General features: G+C 46.7%; 1 protein-coding gene across 3 annotated transcripts in view; it reads right to left on the bottom strand.

Moving 5' to 3' along the window:
- Positions 1-17,488, bottom strand: part of Slc6a3 (solute carrier family 6 member 3) — a 40,052-nt gene that overhangs the window by 14,605 nt on the left and 7,959 nt on the right. For all 3 annotated transcript variants that reach the window (XM_052742916.1, XM_052742915.1, XM_052742914.1), the window contains 4 exons: positions 15,869-16,100; positions 5,288-5,426; positions 4,205-4,339; positions 1,131-1,234 (listed from right to left, as the gene is read on the bottom strand). In XM_052742916.1, coding sequence (XP_052598876.1) covers positions 1,131-1,234; positions 4,205-4,339; positions 5,288-5,426; positions 15,869-16,100 — 610 coding nt within the window. The remainder of the gene's footprint in view (positions 1-1,130; positions 1,235-4,204; positions 4,340-5,287; positions 5,427-15,868; positions 16,101-17,488) is intronic.

Here is a 17,488-nt window from a genome sequence, read left to right on the forward strand (position 1 = left end):
ATCACGGCACTGGGCCACCTCACCAAGAGTCCTGGAACCTGGGCATGCACAGTTTTCGGGGGGAGGGGCATAAAAGAAAGTTTTCCTGCACACATGGGCGTGCTAAAGTGGCTGCTCAGGTGAATCTACTCTAAGCACTGACAATCAGGGATGGAGGCAAGCCTGGAGACCACTGGGAAAGTCAGGGTCTCCCACTGTGGCCAGTCTACCCTGGAGGACCCACTCATTTCACTGTAGAGTGTCCACCTAGGCACACACCTGGGCTCCAGGTAGGACCTGCCTCAGGACTGTGGTCCACACCTGCCCTCCACTTTATTTCCCTCCATGCAACTTCCTTTGGTGACTTGGAACCATTTTTCTGTGTTTATTCTGTATTTTCAGTGCCCATTAAGTTCAAAGAGGGCAGATCTTGGGATCAACTGATTCTGTTTTTAGGAGGAAATGTTGCATTTTAGGTGTAGAACTTTCTGATAGGGTTCCAGCTTGTAGTTGCAGGTGACTCAGGCTAAGCTTCTCAGCACCAGGGACATCCTCCCAGGCCCAGGATCCCTCAGTTTAGTCTATGAGGGTTAGAGTTAAGCGTCCTACGTGAAGGTCTTAGGTAAAACTGGACCCTGAGCAGAGGAGAGGAAATCCATGGGGGGTTGGGGGGGTGGGAGAGCGAGGATGGAGAATAGCAAAAGGGAGAAAGAGATAAAGATGTATCTGTAGAGTAAGGGCTGGCCTGCCACCTTGTCCTGGGGATCTGGCTCTTCCCTGAAGGTGACACACGTCACCTCATGTCTCAATTTCTTCTTTAAAGCGAGATGCAAGATTTTGTTGGAAGATGGTATGTGGAGCCAAGCATGGTGATCCACACCTTTAATCTCAGTGTTTGAAAGGCTAATGCGGGAGGAAGGGCCATGACAAGGCCAGTGTGGGCCACACAGTAAATTTCAGGACAACTTAGGCTATAGCTTAAAGCCCTGTCTCTGAAAAACAAATAAAACTAAGGAGAGGAAATCTGTGTGGCTCAGAGACTTTGTGATTTTCTTCCAGGATAGCTTCATTTCCAAGAGGCAGACCCTGGGATCAGTGACACTGACTAGGTTTTGCAGACCATCTCCCAGCAATGGTAGCTCGAGGCTTACCTATAGCAGTTGTTGGTGAACTTGTTGTAACTGGAGAAGGCAATCAGCACCCCAAAACCGATGCCCAGGGAGAAGCACACCTGGGTGGCAGCATCAATCCACACCTGTCACAGCCAGAGACGGGAGAGGATGAGACACGATTAGAGAGAATTGTGGGATGCGAGTTCTACCAGAGGAGAGAGAGGGAGCTGTCACCAGGCGGTCTCCCAAATGATAGCACAGGCTTCCCAGTGACACTCCATGTTCACCTCCAGCTGAGGCACTAAAAGTTCTCAGCAAATGGGATATACGTGCTTGGCGGTGGTAGGTACCTGCTGTCTCAGGAAATGAGCCTTCCTACATCCCTGGCCTAAAAGGGCATGGAGAAAGGGAGGCTGTGTGTTTGTGTATCAACTTGTGGTTTCAGGGGGCACATGCACAGAGCCCCAGGCCACCTGAGGCCAGACATAAATGTCCAGCAATAGCAGGTCCATTTTTTCTATTCATGAAAAGAAAGGTACAAGAGCTGATGGTTGTACCAAAATGATAAAGTCAGGTGTAACCTGCGTGGGTTAGAGTCATGCTAAGACCTAAGGAGCTGGGCTGAATAGTTACTGTGTAGCCTTGGTGGAAGAGCTAAGAAAGAGCTCAGAAGCCCTCTCCCAGGGATCTACCACCTGAATTATTTGGGAGCTGGACAGTACCAGGAGTTGTTTCTGAGCATCATGTAGCCCAGGGTAACTCAGGGGCTTCAGCACTGAGACAAGAATATCAGAATCTGTCACTGGAATCTGCAGTGGACAAGCTGAGGATGTCTGAAGTGGCTGTCCTGAGCTCATGGAACAGAGGACCTGATGCTGCTGAGGAGCCCGGCACTGTGGGAGCCTAGGCAACAAGGGATCTGGCATCTCTCTCCTTTGGGTAGCAATGTCAAGAGCTTTGGGATATCCCGAAGGGACTAGGTGTTTGAGGACAGCTGGTCCAGAAGGTCAAGGTTACAGAGACAACTAGGTCCTCAGCATGGTGGAGAGGTCAAGTCCAGCGTGGTTGAGCAGGTGGTCAGTAGAGGGGTCCTGCCTAGCAGTCCTGTGTGGCCCCTCTGTTACAGCAAGCTCACTCATCGAGGTGGTTCAGGTAGGAACAGTATCACCAAGACATTCTTGTTTCTCACTTAGTCCCAGTGCTCACCCAGTTTATCCCCCCAGAGATTTTGGTGTGCCATTCATCAGGTTCTCAACATGCACACCTTGAGCCTCTGTCACACCCCACTCAGTGCCTCCCTGGGCCCTGCTCAGAAGCCTGCCTGACCTTACCCGGAGCACTTTCCCACAGGGTACTAGAGACAACTTCCTTTCTTTTTTTTCCTTCGTTGGTTCTTTCTGTTTATATATTTGATTATCTAGGTACCTATTTCTATCATGTATCATTCAATCATCTATTAGCAATCAAATGTATCAATACTTATCTAGCATCTATCTACCTATTGTCTACCTTCCATCCGTCCAGTCTTACCGTCATCTTAATTTTTCACAACCTCTTATCTTTGTGACTTGCCTTTTTTTCCTCAGCACCTCACATGCGGTCTCTCTGCTTTCTTTTGTGGGGTGCATGTCTGCTTGCTGAGACTCTAGTGACCTTCACTTTTTTGTTTCTTGAATTCTCAAACACAGACTTACAATGACACAGTCACTCCCCATTGAGTCTTCTCTACCCTGATCATCTCAGCCCGTTCTTGCCTGCTTCTGCCTCAGGTTTGTATCAGGCAGCAAACGCCTAAAGGGCCTCGTGACTCAGACCCAGTATGGATCTGCAGCCCTTCAGCCTTCCAGTCCTCCTGCCGACCCCACTGGAGACCCACAAACCTCCTGTCCTACCCCCAGTCCCAGCATAAACCTACACCCTTCTAGCAGGACGACCACAGTGTCTGAGCTTCCCTGTTGTCTTTGGGGTTTATCACCTGTCCCAGCCCAGCCCACATGACTTCCGACAACCCCTCATGGAATTCTGTCACAAGTACATCTCAAAGATGGCTGCTTTCATTGCTCTCCGAAGATGGAGCTGTCTTTTCCCCTCTCAGGAACATCTCCTATAGCCTGGAAGAGCCCATCTCTTGATGGCCTTGAGGCCTCCAAATTTTCTAACCTAGAATAACTTCTTCCTTTACTTAAGATTAAGAAACCTTCAGTGGGGTCAGGAATTCAGAGTCCCAAAGATGAACCCTGGTTCATGAGGCCCTAAGGCAGCTCAGCCCTGAAGAAAATTAATACAGAGCCACAGACTGTGCTCTTGATGACAACTTACACATGTAGCTAGAGTTTTCCTGCCTGGCCCACAGTCAGGGCAAATCTCTATCACCTGCCAGGCCCACAGACGCTTAGACCCGACCAAATAAACACAGAGACTTACATTGGTTACAAACTGTATGGCCGTGGCAGGCTTCTTGCTAACTGTTCTTACAGCTTAAATTAATCCATTTCCATAAATCTATACCTTGCAACATGGCTCTTGGCTTACCGGCATCTTCACATGCTGTTTGTCATCGTGGCAGTTGGCAGTGTCTCTCTGACTCAGCCTTCCACTTCCCAGCTTTATTCTCCTCCTTGTCCCGCCTATACTTCCTTCCTAGCCACTGGCCAATCAGTGTTTTATTTATTGACCAATCAGCAATACATTTGCCATACAGAACATCCCACAGCGCGCACACACACACACACACACACACACACACACACACACACACACACACACACAAACTCCTGGGACCAGTAGTATCGCAGGTGAAGAAGGTGAAGGGTGTTCAGGGTGCTCTGACTGGCACACCCTTCTCCCCATGGAGAGCCAGAGATGGCCATTCCCCTGTCTCCTTTCTCTCCATCTCAGCTCCCTTAAGTGTCTTATGACCCCTCCTCCACTAACCCTGCCTATGAAGGAGACAGGTGTACAGGTGAACAGGCCAGCCTGTATCTGCTGACCTCACAGGATAGGAAGGAATTGCTGCTGAGCCACAGGCTGGGCCTCTGAACCATATGCAGGAGCCCTACCCCACAGCCCCACTGGCTTAACGGACTGCCAACCATGATGGGGTCTGCACTCACAGATGCCTCACAGAGCCGGTAGAAGTCCACACTGAGGTATGCTTTGATGCCATCTATGGCTCCAGGGAGGGTGACTCCACGCAGTAGCAGGGCGGTGAGGACCACATAGGGCATGGTAGCTGTGATCCACACCACCTGGAAGAGAAGACAGTGTCTCCAAGGGGCCTAAGTCACATGCAGTGGGGCCTTGGTGGGAGCTTACATTGTTGAATTTAGGGTAGTATGTGGAAAGGAGTGGATTTGAGGCATGAGGGCAGGGAAGGAGATTGGAGGGTTCCATGTGTTGGCACATGTATTATTACAGGTGTCAGGGTCATTTTGGTCAAATTGCCATGGGTACCCATACTCACATAACTGCCAAGTATTTTCGTCAGTTAGAAATAAAATAAGTTCACACTGTACACACCATTGTGATGTTTTTCTCAATGCCCTGCTTCAAGCACAATGTCTGTCCTCATCCACCATAATCATGTGCCCACTGCTCCCACCAAATCATGGTCACATGTCCACTCTCATTCAACCTTGGCCACACATCTCCTCCTTATCTAAACACGGCCGTGTGTCCATGGCCAAACAAGCCATGGCTACTTATCTACTCTCAACTCAACCATAACCACGTATCTACTTCCTACTCAACCGTACTCATGTTCCCACCCACCACACATGACCTCATGTTTACCTTCCTAATCATAGCCTCATGTCTATATACCCAGCCAAGGTCACATGCTGACCTTGGTCTCATGACCACTCATCCAATAATGGTCACATGCCCAAACACCAATCATGGCCACATATCATCCACTGACCATGGCCACATGTTCAGCCACCCACCATTACATGTCCATCCACCAACCACAGCCATATGCCACTCATTAACCATGGTCATATGTTAACCTACTCAACATGGCCACATGGCCACTTGCCAACCATGGCCAAGTGTACACCCATGCAACCATAGCCACATGTCCATGTGTCTAACTGTGACCATATATCTGCTCACAAACCATGGCCATATGTTTACTCCCTCCTCCACTCCCCCACCCATCGCCATGTGTTCTCAGGTCCTGTTGACTACCACCTCACCTTTCCTGAGGTCTTTACTCCCTTCCACAGGCTGAAGTAGAGCAAGACAATGACCAGCACCAGGCAGGCTGTGAGCTGCCATCGTGGAGGGCCCAGGTCATCAATACCACGGCTCTGGTGGAGGTGCAGCACGCCACGCCTGGAGGAGAGGCAACAGATGATTCTGGGGGGAGCAGTTGTCTCCCAGGACTGGAGTGGGACAGCTGAGTTAGTCTCTATTCTCCTCATCTTTGTCATATGGAAAGTACCTGGTATGATCTGACTAGAAATACCCCTTCCTGCTATGAAAGACCCAAGGCTGTCCTCTGAGTCACAGAACTGCCTTAAGATGGACAGAGAGAGAAGCTGGATGTCTTGCCAGGAAACCCGCAGGAGGTCAATACATCCTTCTCTGCCAACAGATAAGATTTTTGGAGTTGGGAGGGAATGAGAAGTTTGGGCGTACAGGAAAATGGAGACCTAGAAACCAGGAGAAGTTATTGAATGAAGCCACCATGCACTGCTATCTTGCAACAGTCCCAGAATCCTTTTCAGGGGTAAAACCAGGAGAGTTCTGAGCAGTAAAGCTGCACATGCAGGTTCCTGGGCATTCTGTATCGACTTCTCTCATCTTTGCTCACACGGTTCCTGCCACTTTAAGGAGGCTCCCTGAGGAATGATCTGATGGGGGGGGGGGGGGCATGCATGACTGCACTCATCTTTGAGGGAGGCATCCTAAAGAGAATATGTACAAGAGAAAAAGGTACACTTGCTCCCAATGAACCTGGCAATATGGAAGTGGCTGCATCACCTTCACAGACAGGGCTTTGAGCCCAGCCTGTCCTAATGGTGCCTCTGCCAGAGAAAGTGGAGGAACGTGTCATGAAAGGAGCCACCACAGCCCAGTTTGTGGGTCAGATGAGGTTTCTCAGACATTTAATGCCCAGCCTTACAATGCAACACAACCCACCCCAGCTTTCTGGAGATTTTCACAAAAACAGGAATCATGGCACCAAGTTGGAGAACTCTGATCCTCATAGTCTAGAAACCACAACGGGGGTGGTGCTAGTCATTGTCAGCAGGGATAGTGCAGCACTGAAAATCCATCTCAGCTCTCACCTCAAACTCTAGTAGTAGTTAGGGCCAGGGTCCCCAGACAGGGGTCCCAGTATGGTCAGAGTACCAACATTCTCTTCTTATAGAGTATAAGTGACTTGCTTAGGATCCTGTCTACCGTAGATACTGTGCAAGCTCTTAGCATATGGGTATGCAGTGTGAATTACCTAAAGCTAATGAGACACTATGAGACAGGCTAGTGTACCTCCTGGTAGAGTTACTGGCCCTATCTTGGCAGCGAGGATTGTTAAGGCCCCTGCCCCTGCCCTGGGCTGCTGTCCAATGCTCCTTGCTTTGCTGTCCCAGTGGGACCTCATTTCTTAGAGCTTCTTACCAACAAGAGAAAAATTTCAGGATAACACTACCAAGTCTTAGATCCATAGAGTTTATTGTGTCCTTCTCCATGCCCCAATTTCACTCCAGAGCCTTGTGTCTCACAGCACAGGTCTTAGCCAAACCTTAGGACCATTTACTCTCTTTGCCTGGAGGGTGGTGTACAAAGAGCCAGGGGCAAGGGATGGGGGGCGAGGGTGGGCAGACAACCCTACATGCCATAACTGTGCATCTCCTCCCAAAGGAAGGAGGTGGCACTCAGGGAGATTATGGTCACATGACTTTTCCAGTCACCTGCTAAGTCATTATTGACCTAAGTTGGACTACACTGCTTTGGTTTCATTCTGTAATAACAGTCCTCGTTGCTCCAGAACATTTAAGGTCCCATGGTCTGGAAGCTGGGGAGATGGTAAGTAGGTAATGTACCTGTAACTGTGTAAGCATTAGGAACTGAGTTTGAACCCCCAGGTCTGCTGGTGTATAGCTATAACCGCATAGGGTGGGATGCAGGGGACTGGAGAATCCCTGGAGCTCATTGGCTTCTAACTAAGTCAAATTGATGAGCTCCAGGTTCAGTAAGAGACACTGTCTCAGAATGATAAAGTGAAGAGTGACTGAGAAAGATACCTGATGTCAGTCTCTGAACTCCAGACATGTATGCACACACACATGTACATGCAACCACATGAATATGTACATACAACACATAGGCACATGGAAAAGTGGAAAGTGATTAGAGAAGACAGCCAGAATTGACTTCTGTCCTCAACATAGACATACTCATACATGAATGTTGCATGTATTCACACATGCATGCACATCTACATTGAGCACATGTTCATATCCACATAAACACATGCATGCATATGCACCTACAAAGTACATGTGTACACACCCACACAAACATGCACATACACTGTGCACACACAAATTTATGGCATACACATACACATACACACACACACACACAAGATCTCATGAACTATTTAGAGGAAAGTCCAGCAAACCACCCCCCCATACTATGCACCAGCCACAGCGTGGGAACCAGCCACACCAATGGCCACAGAAAGCCCCACACTGCACAGCAGGGACAATGCTCCTGACAGCGAGGCCTGCAGTCAACAAGTAAGGTGATTGGGGCAGATGGGTAGAAATTTCTGGAGCTGTGTGGTGTGGAGGGACAGACATGGTTAGCCTGGCATCCTCACCTTCATGGAGGAGGATTTCACAGTGCGTTGTGTTGTGTTCTCCTTGAAGCTGAGCTCACAGCTGTGAGTCTTTTGCCTCAACAGGAATCTGTACTGAGGGCGTCAAGTACAGTCTCCCTGAATTACTGCCTCTTCTCTCCACTTTATAGATAGAAGAACCAAGGCACAGAGAAGCCCCTCAAAACTCCGCCAACAAATGGCAGAGCTGGGGTCTGGACCCAGATTCCTACCTCCAGACCTCAGCTCTGCCCATGGGAGCATGTTATAATAGATGGATGAGGCAAGACTTCAGTATCACCCACAGGGGTGTGCTAAAAGGAGGAGTGAGGTCATGTGGATAGCCTAGACCCTAGCCTTCTGAAAGGGGCCCAGACACTGGACTGGAGGTAATCTAGGACTATGACTTGGGAGAAGGGTATATGGGGATGAATCCAGCCAGTGCCCACTTCCACCTGCAGGAGTCCTTACCCCTAGAGGGTGGGACAGGGTTCTGAGATCAGTTCTGAGTCTCACTGAGTACAAGGAATGGACTGGAGCTCAGAGACCCCAAGAAACTGCACACTGCAGGGCAGAGTCTTGGAAAGAAGGGCCTTTCTAAGAAGGACCTCCACAAAGCTGCCTGCAAGGACATGAAGTCCTCACTGAACACCAGGGTGCAGCCTGCAGGAAACTGAGACCAGGAGGAGCATCCATTGGAGTGAGAGCTGACGTTATCACAGCTCATTTAGGGCTAAGGGTTGTTCGCTAGCCGGAGGAGAGGACTTAGTGGTCACACAAAGCCACCAGAGCACAGAGGATAAACTATCCTTCAAGGGAAACTCCTAGAGCCATAATCACAAAGTTTGAAGCTGCAGAAAGACCACATTGCACCCACCCACCTGACTTTCCAGAGCAGATCTCATGTTCGTAAAGGAAGACAAACGCCAAATACTATCGTGGCATAAAACCCACCAAGTCAACTATCTAATAAAAATGGCTGGTCTCCTTGCTGCATGGCAAAACCTCCTAGTCCCTGTAATCTCAGTACTCAGGAAGGTGCAGCAGGTGGACCATGAGTTTCAGGAGAAACTAGCCTTTGTGGCAAGACCTTGTCACAAGCCAACAAGACAGAATTGTCTGTGCTAGTCTTTCCAAGAGCAGTGTAAAGCCAACAGTCGCAGAAATGTGCTTCTTCAGGACAGCATCCTGACATTAACTCAGTGTGTTCTGACCTTGGTTCTTAGTTTATATTTGTTTCACACAGACATAGGTAGTCTACTTTATACTGAATCATTAAGATCAAAAGTGGAAATATGTAGCTGGCCTGGAAGGGATGAAGATGTTCTAAAGACACTTGTGTCCCTCTCCTTTGGCCATTAGGTTATTGAAACAACGGACCCCAAGAAACTGGAGTCCCTCATGAATGTCATGCTGGTAGAAGAGGAAGCCCAGAGTCTGGGCCAGACAGAGGGGATTACTTCTTTCTGAAGAGAGATTTACAACTTGCTAGACCACCTTACAGAAGAGACGACAATGGGTTAGTGTTGGTAGGGCCACACCATGACTGACTGCTTAGTTATGCATTTAAGTCTGGCTCCTACTTAAACCTTATCCTCATACTGGGATCCCCAAAGATGGACTTGGTGGGGATGTAGCCAAAATGCTTTGTCCCTCTTCTCAATGTGACCCCATTGAATAAACCTCTTTTTTTTTTCTGTTTTTCACTGTTAGCATGGCTCTTTTAATTGGCTTATGAAGGAGAAAAAAATATGAGAAAAAAACAGCTGAAAACTCCACATCATATAAAAAATTAGCTCAGAGTGGATAAAAGAGCTAAAGTCAAAACTGAAACTCAAACCTGGGAAGAAAGCCTGGGGTAAGTCAGTGGATTCTTTGATATGACATAAAGAAAAAAATAGACAAAATTTGATGTCATCAAGTTTAAAAACTTTCATGCTCAAAGAAAATAGGCATAAGATAACAGAGGGGTGAATATGACCAAAATACATTATAGATGTGTATGCAAATGTTATAATGAAACCTATCACTTCATATAATACAAACAAGAAGGAGCAAAAACTTTAAAAGAATTTGAAAGGGACATGGACTCACAGTCCATAAGTGCACCCATGTTCACAGCATCACTATTTACAATAGCCATAAAGTGCAGGCCATCCGTGTGTGCATCAGCCACACGTGTGTGCATCAGAAGAAGAACAGAGAAGCAAACTGTGGCTTCCATCACAAAGGAGTGTAATTCTAGTGATGATGGGCTTAAAAGCACATGCTAAGTAAACTAAACCAGATTCAAAGGGAAAGAACATTGTATTTACACTCAGGAAAGGTCCCTGGGGGAGTCAGATTTAAGGAGACAGGAAGCAGAAAGGTGGCTGCTGGGTTTGAGGGAGGATGGAGTTTACCTGGGACAGGGTTCCAGTTGGACGAGATGGTGGACAGTTGTGATGGCTGCACAATAGTGTGAAGGTGTTTTTTGCTGTGGAACTGTATGTTAAAAGTGGTTAGTCATGTACGGTTTACTATAACAACTCTCCCCACAAATATAGAAAAGCCCAGAGTGGGAGAATTACTTGCCAGAAAATCTACACTGTCAGAACTCTTAAAGGTGATTCTTCAGACCAAAGGAAAAGGGAACCAAATGGAAACTTCTTTGTGAAGCCCTGGAGACGCCAGGAAGGCTGATGAGAGAGTAAATCTCATGTCTTTGGCTATCAAATTCATTTAAGAATAATTATTTAAAGCAAATGCAATGCATTGTGTTGGCTACAACTTGGAAGACCTGTGCTGACATCACACCAAAGATGTGGGGAAGGTGAGGGGAATACAGTGGGCTCTGAAGGGTGTAGGGAGTGGGGTGAAGCCCCTGGGAGGAGGTAAGTCAAGGCCCATGGTGTTAATGTTATCCACTAAAGGTGGAATACCTACAGTTTATCACCCAATAGTGCAAATAAACCTAAGACGGAGTCAGATAAAAGAAGAGAGGGAAAACAATAAACAAAGAAGTGAGACAAATAGAGAAAACACCAAGAGAGAGGCCTTGAACTCACCCATATTGAAGAAAAATTCCGGTTAGAAGACAGATCGTTATGCTGGAGACAAATGAAAGAACCAACTCAATGCTGCCTCCCAGTCAATCACTTCAAATGTGACACATTGAAGTCAGACTCAAAAGGATAAAAAAGATGTATCAGGCTGACTATTAAAAGGGGCAGACATATTTATAACTAGACACAGTGAACTTCACAAGGAGGCATATGACCAAAAGGGACATTTCCTGATGGTAAAAGGGGCAGAATGAAGGCTTAATATTCGGGAACATGTGCACTTCAAGACACCCAATCACCAGGTCCAGTGAGAGAGCTCAGTGAGTAAAGATTCATATCACCAAGGAGAGAACTGACTCCTGCAAGTTGTCCTCTGACCTTCACATGTAGACCACACTGTTGTAAACAGTCTCAAGTGTATACTCAAGCACACACACACACATATACACACACACACACACACACACACACACACACACACGCACGCACGCACGCACACACGCACACAAACAAACAGACAAACAAATGTACTAAAACAAAGACCAGAGCTTCAGATGAAGCAACAACCATTGATGGTATAACGACAGACAAAATGACAATTATAATTGTGATTTCAAATCCTATTCTCAGTAACTGATTCAGCAAGTAAACAGAAAAATCACTAAATAAATTAAGACCCAGACAACAATCTTAACATGAACAACATGTAATGCTCTATGTTGCCTAGACTAGTCTCAAACTCTTGGGCTCAAGTGACCTTACCACCTTAGACCCCCAAGTTCTGAAACCACAAGCATGTACCATGCAGCCTGGCTGGAATGCATGCAGAACTGACAGAGACCATATCATAGGCTGCAAGGCACATTTCAGTATGTATTAGCACTAAATTCTATAAGTAAAACTTATAAAACATGCTGTCAAGACAATTAAATTAGAAACTGATAAAACATACCTAGACAACCCAAGTATTTCAAAGTTAAAAAAACAAGTATCTTTTTAAAATATTCCATTATAAAAGTAGAAATTACCACAGAGATTGTGGGACACTCTAAACTGAACTAAAATTAAAAATCAAACAGTGAGATGCAGCTACAGCAGTCCATTAGAGGCACATTTCTGGCTTTAAATCTAACTTTCTGATAATTTGTATTAGAAAATAGGTGGAAGTGGTACTGAGTATTTATGGAAGTCAGGAAGTCTTAAGTGGCTACAGTCACATGGGCTTGTTGGGAGATCATATGCACTTCCCTGGCCTATGCTTCATGTCTATTGAGTATATTCATAATTTCTTATCACAACCATGAGCATGACAGTACCAAACTTACAGTGTCTGCTAGGAGCCAGTTGTTTATGCATGTCTATTAAGAATGGACACTGGAGAAATGGCAGGACAGAAGGAGTAAGGGAACAGACATGCAGGGAGAAATGTGTAGTCCTATAAAAGGGCTCACTCCTGTAATCCCAGCACTAGGAGGTAGAAGCAGAAGGATCAGGTAGTATGTATGGGCTGCATAGTAAGACCCTGATTTTAAATAAACAATAAAAAGGATGTGTCTTAGTTAGGGTTTCTATTGCTGTGATGAAATACCATGACCACAGCAAGTTTGAGGAGGAAAGGTTTATTCGGTTTACTCTTCCACATCACTGTTCATCATTGAAGGAAGTCAGGACCAGAACTCAAGTGAGGAAGGAACCTAGAGACAGGAGCTGATGGAGGGGTGATGCTTGCTGGCTTGCTCTCCAAGGCTTGCTCAGCCTGCTTTCTTATAGAACCCAGGACCACCAGCCTAGATACGGCACCATTACTATGGGCTTTGTCTCCCCCATCAATCTTAAGAAAATGTCCTACAGGCTTGTTTACAGCCCCATCTTATGGAAGCATTTTCTTAATTGAGGTTCCCTCCTTTCAGATGACTTTAGCTTGCATCAAGTTGACATAAAACTACCCAGCACAGAATGTAACTTTGTGGTAGATTCCTTGTCTAGCATGTACAAGGGTCCAAGTTAAAGACCCAGAACCTTTAAAAAAGAGATAAATGGATTTAAATGTCACTAAAATAAAAGTAATGTTGAGTTAGCCAGTTGACACTCTCTAGACTCCATATTCCCATCGAGAACACTTCTTGTCACCTTCCTCCAGGAGTAGTTTCTATCGTTTTTACCTAGTGTTGCTTCCCAAGAGGGAAGCTGCTGGAAGAGATGGCTGACTGGGACATGGGGCCTTCTGTGGTCAGTCTCCATGGCATCTCTTTCATTGTTGGCTGTGGTGGACATGGGCTGACCAAGCTGGTTGCAGGCACAGGAACCAGTTTTGCATACAAGACTGGCCATGTCTGGGGAGCATACCTCATGTCTGGATAGCTGTGCTATCCCTGTGGAGTCAGAGCCTGGGGGTGACACGACCAGTGTTTGGTGTCCCACCAAGACCAGGTTGCTACTCTCCAAGGATGCAGCAGACATGCTTGATACTACTCTTTCGCACACCTGTTCCTGCTGACATCTTAGTTGTCAAATCCATGATGTAGCATCACACACATACAGGAAGGTTGGAACTGCTACTCATGGATGCCTGTGTTAGAGGACAGAGCTTTCCTGTCAACCATTAGCTTGGTTTTTACACACTTCATAGGGCAATGTAATTCTCTTCTTGTTCCCATCTCTGTCCTAGTCACCTTTAGCAATAGCTCAGTGTCCGGCCAGGGCTACAGGTCTTCATGGAGCACAGGGTTGGACACCTCTGCTCTGTGGCCTCTCTTTCCAGACTTCCACTGTTGATTTTAAAAAGATAACATTCTTTCCTCCATCATTCCTTGTCAAAAATCCCTAGACTAATGTACACGTGCCCTCTGATTTTCTTATCTGAAAATCACACAGAGGAATCAGTGCTTCCCACATCTTCCAAGGATAAATCAGGCAGTTCTCCAGGCCCCTCACCCACTCTGACATCTCTGCTCTTTCCAAGTGTTCTAAACCACATTGCAATCCACCTGGCAGTTGTGAGAGACACATGAGCTCACAAACATAGTCACTCTTTCTTTGTGTGATAAGCTAACCCAGACTCAAGCTCGAGCTTGGCTCTTAGCTTCCTTTAGTGGAATTGATGGATCCCCAAAGTGTAACTCTGCAGCTGGTGTCCTCAGGCACTGGTTCTCTCACATCCCTGCTGGTCCCTCTACTTTGGCTTGACACTTGTCCCATGGATGGGAACACATGACAAGTGTTTGTAAGGTTGGGGGCTTTTTCCCCTGGGAGTACTCAGTAAGGGAGCTGTAGCAGTGGACAGGCCATAGAATGTGCCAAAATCTACTTGACAGATGGTGGAAGCATTCTTTGATCAATGCCATTATATCTTGTTTGCTTGCCCTAGGGAAAAAAAACTATCTAAACATTCAGGGCAGTGCTTCATTCCTTCACCTCCTCAGAGTCTCGGTGGCTCTAGTGAGCACCACTTTTAAAACTTTAAAGGTGGAACACTTTGTTTCACAAATGAACCTGCTTGCAGTTGGAGCAGAAATGATTTCATTCCTATTGGCCAAAGCCCCTTCAGCTAAGCTTTTGATTCTCCTCTGTAGTCCAGGCCTTAAACTTGCAGTCCTCCTGCTTCAGCCAGTTGAGTGTTAAGTTACAGACATCGGCTCAGCTACTGCTTCTGTTAAGTGGTAAGTGAGCTCTTCTACATTTAAACATGAGTAGTAAGACATGTTCAAACAGGTCAGTGAGAGTTCAGTCCTACAAAGAACACCAGTGTCCATGGGAAAACCCTGACCTTGACAGTGATTGCTTCTAATGCCCTTTGCTTATGTCTGTCACAGAAGCCACACTTCAGCAGACTCTGCTTCAGTCAGAGTGGGACAGCCAGCACCAGCAGTGTCCCAAGAGAGGCAGGACAACCCCAGAGTCAGACTCCTTCTCACATCTGTAGATTTACATCTTCATAGCTGCCATCTTGAAAATCATACAGGGGAAAACATTGCCTATGGCAGTGTGACTCTTAATGGTGAGAATCCACATTCACACACAGACACATATGTGTGCATACATATACACGAAAGCACAGATGTGCAGAGATGTGCACACACATATGAGTGAACTTACACATGCCTAGACTTCAAGCAAGGTCAATAGTGGGACTGTTGGCTGGGTGTCACAGCCCTTCCAGGCTAGACAACCTAGTGATAAAGGGTATAGAAGAGATAATGGGAGACAGAAAGAATCAAGAAAAACTCCAGGAGGGGTACTAGCCTACAGGTAGACTATGAAAGGTAGGCCTAGCAAGGAGATGGTCTGGCAAGGAGACAGAAAACCAGGAAGGCTTGCTGGAGATGAGAATGTCCCAGGGTTGGGGAAGGAAGGCTAGCACCATGCATGGAAAAGGGATACAGTGAAGTAAGTAGAAATTTTATAAAAGCGAAAACATCATGGCAAGGGGACAGCCCTTGCATCCTGCCAGCAGCTTGCCTGTGAGGCTGAGGTACCCAGGCAGTGATGCTCACAGAGGCCCTTTCTGGAGCTAACAGAGAACTTGGTTGTTCTGTGCCCTGTGCCCCGGAAGCCCAAAGCCGGAGCTCCCTTTCCTTCTAAGCAGTGATGCAGTGTCTTGGGCAGTTTCCTCCCACCTCACTATAGATGCAGAATGGAACAAGTGGGCAACAGTCCAGGGTCCATCCCTCCCAAGGCCCCCATCAATAGAGGCTGGATAAGGATGTTTAAGACCATCCCTTGCAATTCAGAAATATACTGCGTAAGGAACAGGACTCAGCAACTCTGGACAAGGGAAGGGACTGGTTCAGCATGGTTTTGAGAACAACAAGGTGTGTGGGATATCCTCAGTGCTGCCCCTGAGTTCCCAGACCTGCCAACTCTCCATTCTCCAGGCTGACAGGACGAACTGACCACTCACTTACTCAAAGTACTCAGCAGCAGGCGTGGTCCCGAAGGTGTCATTGAGGCCCAGGCCATCACTAGAGTTGCTGGCATGGGCGTCGGAGCAGTTGGGGCTGTTCCAGGTGTTGTTGCAGTGGATCCAAGGGAGGTCCATGGTAAAGGAGGAGAAGAAGTAGTGCAGTGCCCAGGCGATGATGACGTTGTAGAAGAAGCCCACGTAGAAAGAAATGAGGATGACGGTGAAGCCCACACCTGGTGACGACAGTAGAGCCGCCATCAGCATGGTGTCCCTTCCCATCATCTACTCACTCTGAGTTGGTGCACAGACATCCTTTGCATTCCACAACACCTTAACACACACAGGAAGGGTGGGTACCACACCTCACTCTGTGATTACAGAGAAGGAATTGACACTTTTAAAATCATCTGTCTCTTCTAGAGATATCAATATGTCTCAGAGAGACATAGAGAGCCAGAGGGGTCATCAAAGGCCATCAAAGAGTATCTGAGACTACCCTATAAACATTCAGGTAGCCATAAGGGTCAGCCATAGGTACACTAGACCATCCAGCGTTACCCACAGCCATACAGAATAATTAAAGTAGAAATAGTAAAATTCAAACTGTTTCCCTCATAAAGCCTTCTCCTATATAGAATTAATCAAGATCAAACAACCCCACATTGCAATTCCATGCACTAAGATCCTTAGGAAGAAGGTTTTGATTTACAGTGAACTCATCAGGCGCCATTTTGGGAAGCCATGCTGTTTGTCAGCCATGTTGCCAAGAAGCCATGTTGTCAGAATCCACATTTTCCCAAATTGCATAGCTGAAAGTTTTCCCTGAAAGATGGCTAATGGTGAATGCCCCATTTGAAACTTTTTAAGGTTAAAACTTGGTATCTGAAGTCCTTAGCTTGAGACTTTAGGAACTCAAAACAACAACAACAACAACAACAACAAAACCCAACCAACCAAACAAACCAAAAACCCCTTTGATTATGTACTATGTTAGAATATAAGTGCAGTGTCTGAAGAAGGAGCTGACCATGCCTCCCGTCCTTTGGGGACCACTGTTGTGTGTGATATGAGTGTTCCATCTGGTTTTACAGGACAGTGACAAGAACACCTTCCTTCACAATGGAGTAAACTCTGCCACCGACTGATGTGGCTCCCAGGGCACAGGAGCTTGCAAGAGAGTCCCCCCCCCCCTGCCCTGCTCCCATGTGTGTCTGTTCAGCTGTTCCAACTGCTGGGGAATGAAAACTGTCTCCTTAGGTAGGCAGGTGCAGAAGCTGACTATTCAGTTGGCCACTCTGAGCTCTGCTCACAAAAATACAGAGCCCCAGGTGCTGAAGTGTAGCCCATCACCAACCTGACAACACTACTTTATTGTAGTGTGGCTTCTTCCTTTATGTCCCATAAGACACAGCCTTTAGAAACTACACATACCTTTTTTTGTTTGCCACAGAATATTCTTACAGCTGAGTATAGTGGAATATATCTTAAATCCTAGCATTGAGGAGATTGAGACACAATGATCACCCTGAGTTTGAGGTCACATGCAACATGGGATATAGAATATAGACCCAGTCATAAACACACACACACACACCCCAACAAAAAGAACAGTCTTGTGATG

Source organism: Peromyscus californicus, unplaced genomic scaffold (assembly GCF_007827085.1).
Source record: "Peromyscus californicus insignis strain IS unplaced genomic scaffold, ASM782708v3 Scaffold_18__1_contigs__length_77618521, whole genome shotgun sequence".
In the NCBI taxonomy this organism is placed as follows: Eukaryota; Metazoa; Chordata; class Mammalia; order Rodentia; family Cricetidae; genus Peromyscus; species Peromyscus californicus.